This window comes from Clytia hemisphaerica, unplaced genomic scaffold, assembly GCF_902728285.1.
Source record: "Clytia hemisphaerica strain Z4C2 unplaced genomic scaffold, Clytia hemisphaerica genome assembly, whole genome shotgun sequence".
Classification (NCBI taxonomy): Eukaryota; Metazoa; Cnidaria; class Hydrozoa; order Leptothecata; family Clytiidae; genus Clytia; species Clytia hemisphaerica.
This window is the reverse complement of record NW_027103657.1, coordinates 884288-899132: the sequence shown is the minus strand read 5'-3', so window position 1 is coordinate 899132 and position 14845 is coordinate 884288. Positions and strand designations below refer to the sequence as shown.

Here is a 14845-nt window from a genome sequence, read left to right as displayed (position 1 = left end):
CTGGATGCAATCGTGCTTTTTTTGACTTGGACATGTTTGATAAGGCGAATCGCAAAAAATTGTTTGGTTCCCGTCATTTCTACTTTAAAAAGTGAGAGTCATTCGTTCGGTTGAAAATATTTTTCTGTTAAGAAGCAGCTACATCTTGTTGAAAGGGAATCCGTGTGGACTGATCCAAATTTTAAAATTGAGAAACCGTGGATAAACTGGTGTTTTCGGTTTACTCTCCATTAGCATGCGGCTCTCTACTTCGATTTGAAAACTTGTTTAAACACAGAGCGTGCAGAGGTCGACAGTGGAAATCCAGCAAAGCAGCGGAAAAGCTTTCCGACTCTCCAACTCTACCTGCTGACCGTAAATCAGGGTCGGTCAGATGACGGGAACCAAATGATGACATCACATCTCCTATTATTGGACTTTTTTTATGACAAATGGTCTTTGGAATTTGATCGTTTATATTAATATTAATATATACAGTTCTTGTTGAAATTGATCAAACTATTTTTCACACAGTTCCGGACGCAGATTGTGTTTTTCTAACCTTTTCTAGCCTTGGCGCACGTTTTGACTGAATGATGGAATGGAATGAATGGCGATAACAGTTTATATATATCTCTTATCAGACTTGCAGAAAGCGGGCTGGCGTCAAGTTACACAACATGCACACTCTCGTCACAACTTGCACAGCCATAACAAACAGATCAATCTGGTCTTCATTTAACATTGTTTTAAAGTTTAAAAAAAACGGCCAGTGCTTGGCACAGAAGAGAGGACTCCCAGTTGAAATTAATTGCTACACCGCTGCCCTGTTGAATTTATTTATTATGGTTGTGTGTTTATTCCGCCAAGGCGGTAAATCAATCGCCCAAATTCATAGACCAAGCAAAAGCGAGTTTAAAGCAAAACGGGGGAAAATGAGCTTCCCCGCATAGTTATGAATTTTAAGTTTTGCTTTCGATTATCATTTGCGACCAGCAAAGTCTTCAAGATGGTTGTGTGCATGTTGTGTAACTTGAGGGTACTAAACTACAAAATTTATTTACGCAGACTGGATGCAAATTGTGTTTTACAAGATTTTGTGATTTTGCTTCAAGTGCAAAGTAGGACAATGATCAGTCACATTTTTGGACCTACCTGGAGGTCCTATAAATTAACCTGTGTTGGTCCGTCCGTCCGTTCGTCTGTTACCAGCTTTTCTCGGGATTGAATCATAGGAATTGTTCATGTGTTCATTTTTCATTCAGGTAGGTCCATAAATGTATCACTTGTTTTTAAGTGAATCACAGAAAGTTACGACAAATGGCTTTTTGACTTTGAATAATTAAAAAACTAAACAATTTGTTCAACAGTTCTGGACGCAAATTATGTTTGCCTTGACAAATTTTGGCTTTGACTGAATAGCAGTCAGTTTTTACGTACCTCATTGAGTAGTTGTATTTTAATGACCAACCAGGTCATTCATTTGAGGGCTATGCATGTTAGCCTCCACTGATGCAAGTTACCCGATCTCACGGTATGAACTACGTTTTGCAAAGTTTTTTATGCAAATTGTGTTTTTCTGCTTTGTGACTTAAAGCTTGTAGCTTGTTAGTTGAAAGTTTTATTGGAGTTTTATCAAGTAAAACAAAAAGTACAGTTTCTTTGTATATTTGATGGATATTTTTATTTTGGTTCTGACGTTTTGGCAATTTTCTTATTTATTTCTAATAAAACTTTGGTCAGATAATGGATTGTCTACCTTAAAGGAAGAAATTTCAGAGGGAATTTAATTTGGCGGATGGACGAAAAAACTAAATTTGGCGGTCACTTAAAAATTTAACATTAGGATGGCGTCAAAACAGCGAAAAAATAGCAAGAACACCTTAAAACATAAAAGAGATCATATTTTCAAAATGTTTGATTTGGCCGGAATTTAATTTGGCGGATGGCGGAAAAAAGAAATTTTGGCGGGAACTTAATTTGGCGGATTTCAGTCAAATCTGCCAAATCCGCCAAATTTTCTTTCCGCCAAAATTTCTTCCTTTAAGGTACATCCAACAGAAAAAATGTATCATAACTGACTGGAATGAAATTAACAAAATGTTTAATTACACTATGTTTCTCTTTTATTTTGTAGTAATGAACTATAGCTTAATTGTTTGATGTTTGGAGGAGCTCTCAGGCTTGTTTTAAAATTTAAATAATTTTAAATCAAGTTATCAAATTTTTCACATTTTGTACATTATTCAACATTTTTAGTCTACTCTGTTTCAGTACATCTCTTACATCTGTTAACCCACTTATTAAAGCTATCTAGCTAAGCTCTATTGGCTGACCTTCCGGGAGGTCGTCAGTAGTCCGACACTTTCTAGTCCGACAGTATAAATGTCCGACGTTGGGTTTGACAAATGTGTCAGTATTCCGACAGCAATTTTGTCCGACAACGAGTAAAAAAACAAAACATATAAAAAACGTAATATGAATCACATTTGACACTCAAAAATCTTTCGTTTTCGGACAAAAGTGACGTCGGGAAAAAAGACTTCCAAATTTTAAATTTATTTTATAGATTCGGACTATTTTACTGTCGGACTAGAAAGTGTCGAACTAGTGACATGCACCCGACCTTCCAGCCTCGGCTGGTTTATTGATATTTGAATTAACACAACAAGAAATCAACACTTTTGACTTCTGTATTTTTTCTTTGAGAAAACACTAGGTTTAATTAAAGGAAGATTTACAACTAAATTATATTCTTACTTTAGTGTGCACATATGTGAATGTGGTAACAAGCAAGAGTATATTTTTGCCCTTTTCTTTACGACTTTAGTTATATGTGTACGTGTCTCCTGAATATACCTGTAAGGGGATTAATTTTCGCGAGGATTATATTTCGCGAGTTTCGAGAGCTTTTTCGAAGATTCGCAGGGGGGGGTCGGTACTAAGTTGTGGGGGCCAGTGCCGGGTGGTGGTCTGATAAGGTAATTAAAAAACAACTTAGTACATGGTACTAAGTGGTGGTCCTAATTGAAAAAAACATTTTTGCAACTTTGTATCAAGGGGCTAAATGGTGGTCTCACTACCAAATATGAGGCATCAAGTTAGTATCTGGTACTCAAAATCCTGCAAAATCACAAAAAATGTTCTTTCACTTTCTCTTGACTTATCCAATTTGTAAGAAAATGAAAGCTAACTTTTTTGTGTTGCGCTTTTTGCCCCTGATGAAATTTGAAAGTTTCAGCAGGGCCAAAAGAGATTTTAAAGGTTTTGTTTTTAAATAAGAGTGATATCGTTTGGTTACTCATCAATTTTAATTTACAAGCTTTTTCACATTGGATTGACACGGATGTGGAGCAAGATTGGTTAGAAAGAGGAAAAGAAAAACCTTTTTTTGCTTATATCAGCATAATATAACAATAACAAGACACTGTCCTGATATGAAATATGTGTCTGATATGAAACGGAAACACTTATGTAAAAACAAAACCTTCAATTCAATAGTATACTTTATAAGTTCCTATAATTTTCTTGGGATGGTTGTTACATTTTTACCTTTGGATGAGCAGTTTTAAAACTATTTTTAGCTTTTCTCCTACTCTTAGGTGCCAGGGTTTGCATAAACGGGGGGAGGGGCTTGGAAATATTTTTCAAATTAAATAAACGGGGGGAGGGGGCGTAATTACCGGGGGGAGGGGGGGTTGGAAAATGGACCTTTAAAAACCCTAAAAAGGGTTAAAATAAATTTAGGCTTTTTAGGCTTTTTAGACTAAAACAAGGAACTTTTCTTTTGGTAGCTGGGAATTTTTTCAAAAATTAATAAACGGGGGGGGGGGGGAGGGGTCTTAATAAGGTCCGGGGGGTGGAAAAAAATCGTACCAAAAAATACCATTACTAAGAATTAAAGGGTGGTATACTTATTTTGAGGGGGGAAATCAACTTAGTACAGGGTACTTAACGGTGGTGTGTCATTTCTCAATGGTGATATCAAGATTGTACTGGGTACTAAGGGGTGGTATACCTATTTTAAGGGGTAAATTCAACTTAGTACCAGGGTACTAAGTGGTGGTGGTCTCAGATAAATTTCAAAAAACAAGAAAGTACAACTTTTCGGCACTGGTCCAGTACCACAACTTGGTACCCCCCCCTGAGATTCGCAAACTTTAATCCTCCCAAAAATTTATCTTTCGCAGTTTGTCCAGGTCTCCTAAAATCTCAAAAACCCTCAGGAAATTGAAAGAAAATAGTCAAAAAAAGAGAATAAGTCCCGCAAAGATTAATCCCCAAGGTATAAAGTAATTTGGAACTCACTTGAATGTTAAACTGTTACATTAATACAACTTAAAAGCTTTCCTTGTTATGATATTCCTTATTTTTGTTTCCTTTTAGTGTCTGACACAACCTTGTGTTAATGCTACAGTTGGCTCTTTGTCTTATGCAAAGATTTCTACCAGGTTTCCATTTCGATATGATGTGGTGGATGTTACCAGCAAAACAAAAATATGCAGGTTTGATGCAAGAAAATATGTTATTTTTAAACTAATGATTAAAAGGAAAAAAGTGAAAGAATATAGTTCAAAGTTGGTTTTCATTTTTTTATCATATCATATAAAAGAAACCAATAATATTAATCTCAGACCTTTCCATTCGAAACAAGCGAGTTAATTGGATTATTGATTGAATATTGACACAGCCCAAAAAAATCCTTAATTAAGATAGTTTACTTTTGGAAGGGAATGGAATTTCAGCGGCACGGCCAGCTTCTGAAGAGGCTGGTAACAAAAATACTAAAAATTCTTATCTTTGGTGGTATCAAAAAGACAAACCTAAGAGCGCTTTTGTGAAAAAGAACGATACCCCCCCCCTTGCATTGAAGCGATAAAGTAACGTCTATTTAGTTACTAAGCTTTTCGAATGCTAAAAATAGTCAGCGCTCTATCAGAGATCCAGGGAAATGTCCCTCGTATGGAATAGAGTTTTGACTAGAATTTGTTTGGTTTGTTTTGATAGAGGGAGCCTAAAAATGTTTTGCGTTTAGAGACAATTTTTTTGTCGATTTTTTAATTGCTAGTAGTGTTCACTCAAGAACCGCCACACTGCAAAGAAGGGTTGATAGATGGGTAGGTGTGATAAATCATAACATGATTTTCAATTTTATTTTTAGTGATACCTTTCATTTCGGAGAGCATGGACACTACCAGTTAGTTGTAAATGATGCATCATGCTCAAAGATTGAAATCATCAAGAAACCTATATTTACTTATTTACGTAAGAATGCATAGTATCACTGACCTCTATATACCATGGACAGGTTTTTTAATCCTGTATATACATGCAAAACCTATGATCAGAATTCTTTGGAAGTTGTATCCTAAAGGTAGCACTACTCACTGTTGGTAAAAAACTTTTTAAACGGAAAGTATAGTGTTAGCATAGGGTTACCACTTTTCTAAAAACCCTACCGATTAAAGATGGCTCTTGGTCCAGGGAATATAAAGGTCAATGCTCAGTGATCATCGGCTTATTGGTAGCAGGCAACCTTCACAACTTTGCGACAGTGTTTAGGTCCTGATTTATCTTGTCAAGAAACAGCACAGCTTTTTATCTGTGAAAAGATTTCATACTTTTTCGAATTTCATTCTTATGTTCTCCTCCAAAGAGGAGTTCGATTCAAAGCTGAAAGAAAAAAAATTACAGTTAGCATTGATTATAATTTCGAAGTGGTCTCCTCGAAGGGGACAAGCTGGAGTTTTTACAAGCTCTCGTTTGATTTGGTTGGTTGTTTAACTGTAATAAAACAATTTTGTTACTTTTTCTAAAGAACGCGTCATCTCTATTACTTCAAATGACCAATTAGTGAAGTCTCTTGTAAAAACTCCATCTCATCCCCCTCGAAGGAGGAATCATGACATTTTTCTTTTCTTTTTATTTTTTAGCGTTGGTTAAGTGCTATTTTCCATAATATTGTTATTGATGGTATCTTTCGTTTTATTGAATTTGGCTATACAGTAAGATACTGTTTTATTATTCTATGAATTATCTTTAAGTGTTTAGTCGTTCTTTTGAAATACTTTTTTATAAGAACATCCAAAATTATTGAAGCCTCTGGATGTTCTTAGCTTTTTGGGTTTTAAGCCTAAAAATGTTCTTACAATGTTCTTATTTTCTCTATTTTGTGATCTTTTTTACCTATTTTCCTAAAAAATCGGGTCTTTTTGAGTCCGCAAAGCATTAAAATGTTCTTAACTTGTTCTTAGCATTTTGACTATCGAAGCCTTATGTTCTTATATGGTTTGTAGGAAAACGCGTAGGACACAATTAATTGAAGATTACCATATCATTGGGGTCTGTTTTAAGTTATCTGTGATAGTTTAGTTTCAAATTAAAGACCACAGAACTATAGTTTTGACTAGAAAGCTCATTCTTACTTTGTTTGAATTTTATTTTTTAGAAAATATAACTCGACAAGGATGATTAGCTATGAAAGTATTGTAAGTGGTATTTTTTCTTCCCAAATTAGAAAAACTTACAACATATTTAATATCTTTCACTGATTGTTCTGGAAAAAACAGATTTGTGTAAACGAGTGGACTTCGTAAAGAAAAAGTTATAATGCCTCTTTAAACATTTCTCTGCAGCTTTACACATTACTATTCTGATAAAACTACAGGTTTTTTCCTTATAAGAACAAATTTTTGAAGCCTAAAAAATACTTCACCAATTTATGAGTATTTTTGTCCAGTTTGCTAAGAAAACAGGTAAAGCCTTAAAATATTCGTAACTTGTTCTTAATATTTTTGGCCATCAAGGCCTTATGTTCTTATATATTGTGTTCTTACAAAAAATGTATATTTTTAAACAATTTTTATCAATCATTAAATTCCGCACAAACGGCTGCATGGCCCAAAAGGAAGTCGTATCTTATCTTATCTTATTATATGTTCTTATAATGTTTTGTTCTCATCAATTTTGTTCTTATTTAAATCGTGTATATCTACAAACAGGAGGATTCGCAAGAGAGTGAACGAAAGAGTTTCGAATCTTCGTCAAAGTATGGCAGCATACCTCCTCACGAACACAAATTGTCTGTTGCATCATTAAGCCATAGTTTGAACAGTAATCAGAAAGTTCCTGCAAGGCTTGGCTCACTTGATACTTTCAGAGGGTACAAAATTATTGTTTTGTTCAAGTTCTTTTTCCAATTTTGAAGAAAAACACTGGAGGCAGTAAGGCCTTTTAATCTCAATAGATTTATAGCCCAAAGGGCTAGGTGTCGTGCTTCAGCTGAAGTGTGTCGTGGTTAGGTAGGAAATCTTACCTAGGTCACGTGACTTTACAGTAGAATTTCAGCGCTTGACCAATCAGATGCTTCGAGGATTTTCAAAAACAATACAAACAATATTTTTTCAGATATTCAATTTTTCTTTGCCTGCGATGGCTTAAATCACGACATCTAGCCCTTCGGGCTTTAAAAATCTGTGTTAATCGTCCAGGTGACGCAAGCTCTAAAATCTCTTAAAAGATTCTGCAAATCTATTTCTTAGAATTTATTTGCCATTACGTTTTTTCACGAGTTACGTGTTAAGCATTAAATGCATTATGCTTCATGTATTATACGTTTCCCATTTTGTTTTAATGCGTTTTCTAGGCTTCCACACTTGAATTACTATTTCTAAAATGTGTCGCTTCGATCCAAAACTTTTAGAGCATGATTTATTTTATAATGAAAATATTTTCACTAACAGAAGTTTACTAAGTTGACTTACTATTAACATTATATAATAATTGTGTACCCTTTGAAAGTATCAAGACTTGAAGTCAAGTTAAAGCTATGGAAATCTCCCGTGACTCAAATCCTAGCGCTTGCTTACAACGCTTACTTAGCATTATATGACTCTTATGAACGTTAGCTGGACGTTATATAGGACTTGAATCACCTTAAGGGAACTTATTTTGGCGGGAACTAGTTTTGACGAGCGGCAAAAATCCTGAAAATTTTTAATTTTGGTGAGAACTTATTTTGGCGATTGATGATTTTTTTTTAATTTTGGCGAATGACAGCGTCAATCTATTCTATTTTGCCTTATTTGAAGCTTTTTTTGTGAGCTCAAGAAGTTATTTAGGCAAAATACCAAAAAATCTAATTTTGGCCAGAACTTATTTTGGCGAGTGAGAAAAATATTTAATGTTGTCTAAATTAGCCGAATTAGCCAAAATTATTTTCCGCCAAAATAAGTTTTAATCTTATAACCTTCCCGATTTTGACATTATGAATTTTTTCCATCTAAGCCAACTGACGATTTGACAGAACATTCTTTTACAAGAAGTAACAGCTCGCATAAAAGTTATGGTAGCGTTCATAGCAACAAGCAGTCTATCAGTGTTGGAAATAATAGCGGAAAATATCAGAACTCTGGAAAATATATGGGAGCAGTAACCTTAGACAATGAACAAGAAGGGAAATCTACTAAACGATTGAGATCGTTGGATACTTTCAGAGGGTACGAACTATTAATTTTAGTAACGTGGTCATGGTCATCGAGAACACTAAAAATTTTAAAGAAAGCTTTTATGACAAATTAATTATACCCGGTTGGGGACTAGGGTTGGAGAATGTCGGGTATGTGTCGACTAGACCTCCGAAAATCAACCCTTAGAAAGAATTAAGGATTTAAAGCGGGAAGACTCTGCGGAAAAATTATCTTTAGCGAGACATTTTTTGAATAAATTTCCTAACCTTAGAGAGGTTTTGTTTGTCTTTTCATGATTTTTTTTACCTTAGTGAGCCCAAAGGGGATGAATATCCCACCTTTAGAAAAACTAGGTAAGAATGGTGGGCTATATCCGGACGGAGGGAGGCTATCTAAACAAGTGAAGGTTAGGTGCCTCTTAGGTGCCAAATAAACGCCCCCCCCCTCCCCGCTTGTTAATTTTCGAAAATTTTCCAACACCCCCCCCCCTCGGACCTTATTAGGACCCCCCGTTTAATAATTTTTAAAAATATTTTCAGCTGTCAAAGAGAAAGACCCTTATTTTGCTTTAAATAGCCTGATTTTAGCCTATATTTACCTTAATTTTAGGTTTTCAGAAGTACAACTTCCACCCACCCCCCCCGGCAATTAGGTTCCCCCCGTTTATTAAAATCTCGAAAATTTTCCAACCCCCCCCGTTTATTCGAACCCCCCCCCGTTTATTTGGCACCTAAGAGTACGTGTATATTCCGCCCTTCAGGGTGCGTTTTTTGAACTGACCTTCTCTGTAACGGTTGGATAGATCAGAAAATTAGATATCGGTCCCAATAAAAGTCGTAAAATTAACAATATTTTCCTTCTTTTTAATCCCGCTAAGGGTTTAAAGGTGAAAAGTTAGGCGACACATACCCGTCAATTCGCAATCCTAGATCTTTGACCTTATTATTCTCTTTGAGCAAAGAAGTCATCCGTCAGTAACCCTAAATCTAAATAACTACGTAAATTTTATAATAATTTGATAAAGTAAGAAAGTTGCATGAACAATTTTTTTTTCAGAATCAGCATATTGGTCATGATATTTGTTAATTATGGTGGTGGAAAATATTGGTTCTTTAATCACTCTAAATGGAATGGTATGTCATTTATATTTAGATTTATATCTGGTATTTCACCTTGTAACATTTTTTTAACCCTTAGCCTTAGCGACTGGGCCGTTTATTTTCTAAGTTTTCTCAAAAATTGGAAAAAATCTAACGGATGTTTTTTTGTTTTTGTTAATATATTTTTCATTCAATTAACATTTTAGTTTAAAAGGCACGAAAACATAAGACCTAGAGGGTTAAAATTACTGGCTCACATAAAAATGTATTTTTTTATTTCACTTTTCATTCAGGATTGACCGTTGCTGATTTAGTTTTCCCTTGGTTCATCTTCATAATGGGTGCATCTATTTTCATTTCTTGCCGGAGCATACGTAGAAAAACAATTCCAAAGATAACAATCACGAAGAAAATAATCGTTCGATCCATCAAATTGTTTGCACTTGGATTATTCATAAATAATGGTATAAAGCTACGCTCTATGAAATGTAACTAAAAATACTAATCTTCAAATTTTGATAAATATACAACCTTCTCACAGCCTCGGTGGGACTCTAAATAATGGTATAAAGCTACGCTCTATGAAATGTAACTAAAAATACTAATCTTCAAATTTTAAATAAATGTATGCTCCTTTCTCAAAGCCCCGATGGACCTCTGCCCATTGGAAGAATCGGTTGAAAAATCGTCTCCAGTGGAGACAGTTCACCTTTCCCACTGAACCATTTGGGCTGTGAACAATATAGTTGAAATTCCAAGTCATAAATAACGTGGAACTATCTATAGCCATTGTGCGCTTCAATTCTTCTTTTTTGATTCTAAATGGATTGAAAAATTCCACTGGGTCTGTGAGAAGGGGGTTTGTAAATTTACTTGCCCACCTGTACGTGAAACTCGAACGGTATGTTTTATCGAGTTTCATATTATTGTTTTCTCTGAATTGAGGTTTATTTTTTATCAGGAGTGAGCGAGGGTTGATTTTTGATAAGTAATTGGCGGAGGGCGTCTATTCGAATTTGGATTAATTCACGGGAGAATTCTATTCGCGACTTTCTCGTGAAACACTCAAAGACTCGCACTTTGATTTTCTTTTAACTTCAACCAGCCCGTACGTGAAACTCGAACGGTATGTTTTATCGAGTTTCATATTATTGTTTTCTCTGAATTGAGGTTTATTTTTCATCAGGAGTGAGCGAGTGTTGTTTTTTTATAAGTAATTGGCGGAGGGCGTCTATTCGAAGTTGGATTAATTTACGGGAGGATTCTATTTGCGACTTTCTTGAACGTATGGCATTGCATAGGGTGTTGTTTTTAGCTTACATCGATTTTTCCTGCATACGTTCATAAGACTCACTCTTTGATTTTCTACTTTTTCTTTAATCAGGGAAAGATTATGAGCATTGGAGGATACCAGGTGTTTTGCAACGTTTCGCTTTATCATACTTGGTAGTGGCCATCTTGAATGTGTGGTGTTCGCCTGAAGAAGAGACTGTCAACGTGAGTATATAACTCACAGACATCTTAATTCAATCAATTTTGCGTTTCGCCGTTTAAAATAGGGTATTCGTGCACCCTTTAATTTTTGTGCATCTACAATCAGCGCCGAAATATATTGGCAATTTTGGGTATCTTAACGTTTTTCAGAATTTAAAGCTCAAACGAGAAGTGAGTACTTCCACTTTGCTTAATTGGATTTTTCGATTTGGGAGGGCCTTAGTGGCTTCCAGGCTATATTCTCAGCCTTATTGAAACATTTTTGAGCTTTTAGATCCTGAGATCTTAAGTCTAATGTTAAAACTCACAGTTAAAACTTCCGAACTGTGCTTCAAAGCACTTAAAAATCACTTGCGATTTTAAAGTTTTGAGGGAATTCCCTGTTTTGTGCCAAATATTTCGGCACCGATTGTAGTTACTTCTATAGGAGCATTAAAGGAAATACTCACTTCTAATGTGCATTTTAGCTAGATTTCATTTCAGAGACATATTTAGCATGAATCGAGGAGTCATTTTATAAAAAAAAGCCTTAAGGTGAAATTTCTACATTTTCAGAACGATCACTAATTCGCTTACCTTTAAATTTTTGCGTGGCAAAAATACGCTCCACCAGATAAATATAAATTTGACGCTCTCTAATCCGATTTTCAAGGAGAATTGAATTTTCATCGAATAAGGGAGCTTATCGAATAAGGGAGCTTCGTTTATGAGAGTTTCTTATTGACAGGGATTTTAAATTTCATCGAATAAAGGAGCCTATCGAATAGTAGAACGTCGAATTAGAGAACGTCTGTTAGAGAGCGTCGACTGTACTTACTTACTTTACTTAATTTTTAGACACTTACGATTGGAGAGACAGCTTCCGTGGTTTCCATTGCAACATTTCATAATGCTCATTTTGTTAGTGGTTTACCTGTGTTTGACTTTCTTGTTACCCGTCCCAGGCTGCAAAACGTAAGTTTGGTTTTTTTGTGTTGCAACTTTTTTAATTTAAAGCAATAGGCTACTCCATTTTATATCCCTTCTTAAATTTCCAAGGGGTATAAGCTTGATTTTAATCATGGATTAGTTTAGGGGATATCCAGTCAATATGGAGAATTTTTTAGGCTCATATAAGGAGATTAAATACAACAGTCAAATGGGTCAATTTTCATGCATTTGCGTGGAAACTATAGATTACATGACATTCTACATTTGCATTTAATACTTTATCGGGTGAAAAAATGTCGGGGAAAAGTGACAAAAATTTTGAGGGGGTGACGAAATTTTTGTCCGACATTTTATCACCCGACCAAAACTTGTACCCGATTTTTTTATACCCCGATCAAAACATTTACCCAAAATTTTATACCGCAACCAAAATTCAAATCTAATTTTTTTACACCTTTATTTACCGAAATTAGTGCTTTAAACGTCGAATTACAAAATCCATTTTCGAGCTAGTGAAGGAGACCATTTCTTTTGATCAATTTAGTCGGGTGAAAGTGGCGAATTTGAAATTTTGGTCGGGGAAAAGTGACGAAAATGCCTCTAGGCGACAAAATTTTTCCTCGACGAAAAAAAACCGACTAAATAATTATTTAGTTTTATAAAACTCCCACATTTTTCCCCAATAAGGTAGTTATGTTTAAATTACGATAATCCGCCATCCATCGATTCCGTGGTGTTTTAGAAGAAGGAAGTGGGTGAATATTGGGTTTTTCCAGGGTCGAGTGAAATAGCAAGCCGTCTTCTTCCCGTCAAGTAGCGACAAAACCATATCTTTTCACACTCTCCTCCAAAACAACAACACAAGCCTCTTATTAGATTTCTAAACTGTTAATCCAAGAAGACACCACCAAAGAGGGCGCCGTCAATTTTGAGCGCCCGTCAATTTTGAGCGCCCGTCTCCTTTTTAAAACACCCTGATGATTGCAACACGACACTTTTCTCGTCTTAGCGAGACTTATGTGCGAATTATTCGGTATACGCCGATCGATCATTAAGTAGTCTTTTCTATATACAACAGATATACAACAGAAACCGATTTTTGATTCTTTTTTTCTTCCCACTACTCTAAAATAAAGAGAATTTTGTGTAATAACTTCTAAGACTCGCCGGAATAATCCGTCATCCATCGATCCCTCGATAATTGTAACATGATACTTTTTCTTGTCTTTGCAAGTTTCCTCTAAAAAACATTTGCTACACGCCTTTTTTATAAGAATGTTGTTTTTCCAATTCATCATGGATATTCTCAAAACTTTTTGGTCGAAATCATCATAGGAAAATTTTTCTTAATTATTTTTAGGTTATGTTCCGAACCTAAACCTAAATTTAACATGTGATACATATAACCTCGAGTCTTGTGCATATATTCAATGTATATTTTAAAAGCATTTTAACAATGACATTCTTACGTTCACATACCCAATTCTATTGTGTCGATATTTTTAATTGCTGATGCCATTTCATCACAAATTCATGATATGCACCATTGCAATGTCTTCCACGAACCCAACAGCTGGTTGGTTGTAAGTGACGTATTGACTGATTTTACGTCACTTACAGCCAATCAGCTATTGGGTCTGTGATGTAATGTCACAAGACATTGCAATGGTGGATATCATGAATATTCTTAAGGCCGGTCTCCACTTGCGCGCGCTTCAATCGCACTTTTTCGAGCAAAGCTTCCACGCTATTGGTCAAAAGAAAAATGAAGCAACTCCATTGGCGCGATCTGACGTATCGGTTGAAAAAAGTTGAAATGTGTTCAACTTTTTGTTCAAGCGTGCGCTACATTTTTATGACGTAATCTTTTTTCCAAGCAAAAAGGATTGAAGCCAAAAGGTCCGATCACAGCGCGCGTAAGTGGAGACCGGCCTTTATAGAGTAGCATGTTTAACACCGGTTGGTAAAAAATCTTCTTGATGACTCTTTTCTATATACATCAGGAACAGTAACCGATTTTTCATTCTTGTCTTTTCCAACTACACGTTTTTTTTATAAGAACATCAAAAATCTTTGTTCTTAACTTTTTGAGTTTTAAGCCTAAAAATGTCCTTTCCAACTAGTGTAGAATAAGAAAGGTTAAGTTTCTGTCAAATGACATACATTATAATAAATCATTCCTCATTCTCGTGCACTTGAAAGGGATCTCGATTCCAAATAAGGAATAAGTATGTGAAAGTACCAAAATTCATGACAAACTGACTTCAGTATAAAAGCTGATACAAGATACAGAACTATTTCAAATTCCCTAGTGAGGAAATTGGATCAGCAACTGCAAGACTTGTTTTACCATAACGATGTTTGAGTTCAGAATCCCGCCTGAAATGAACAGCTTTGGATCACATGATATAATAGCTTTTCAAAACTCAACAAACACGGCAATTCTAAACAACACCACAGCTCCACCATCACCAACAAACATAACTAATTGATGAATTTCACATGGAAAAAAAGCTAGCTAGCTTTATTTTTGAAAACTAATTATAGAAAAACAAAACAAAATTTGTTTTATAACAGAGACTGGAAGAAAGGCTAGAGAACAACATTTTAGCAATTTGATTGAATAATGGTGAACCTTCAATACATGCTTCAAGATAATGTGATGCGAGGAAATATTTTTGGGTTCGTCGTGTTATAAGAAGAGAGAGTTCATACCACTTTATACTTGCAAAACAAAACTAAGATTACTTCTACATGAAACTCGAGAACTTTTACCCTTCTTTCTGCTGGGGATTGCTTTTCTGGTGATACCATTGGCAACAAGTTTGTTATCGTTGTTGAGATATTATTGCTCTTGTTGCTGTTTGCTTAAAA

The 14845-nt window shown here is 35.2% G+C and overlaps 1 protein-coding gene across 8 annotated transcripts in view; it reads left to right on the top strand.

Annotated features, from left to right (window-relative positions):
- Positions 1 to 14845, top strand: part of LOC136803250 (heparan-alpha-glucosaminide N-acetyltransferase-like) — a 32281-nt gene that overhangs the window by 4997 nt on the left and 12439 nt on the right. For 3 of the 8 annotated variants that reach the window (XM_067059979.1, XM_067059978.1, XM_067059977.1), the window contains exons 4-12: positions 4366 to 4484; positions 5141 to 5244; positions 5913 to 5984; positions 6428 to 6467; positions 8266 to 8477; positions 9504 to 9580; positions 9841 to 10035; positions 10932 to 11044; positions 11879 to 11995. In XM_067059979.1, coding sequence (XP_066916080.1) covers positions 5950 to 5984; positions 6428 to 6467; positions 8266 to 8477; positions 9504 to 9580; positions 9841 to 10035; positions 10932 to 11044; positions 11879 to 11995 — 789 coding nt within the window. In that variant the 5' untranslated portion in view covers positions 4366 to 4484; positions 5141 to 5244; positions 5913 to 5949. Of the gene's footprint in view, positions 1 to 4365; positions 4485 to 5140; positions 5245 to 5912; positions 5985 to 6427; positions 6468 to 6980; positions 7142 to 8265; positions 8478 to 9503; positions 9581 to 9840; positions 10036 to 10115; positions 10136 to 10931; positions 11045 to 11878; positions 11996 to 14845 lie in introns of those variants that run through there. The other 5 variants (XM_067059982.1, XM_067059980.1, XM_067059981.1 and 2 more) reach the window with 4 other exon arrangements.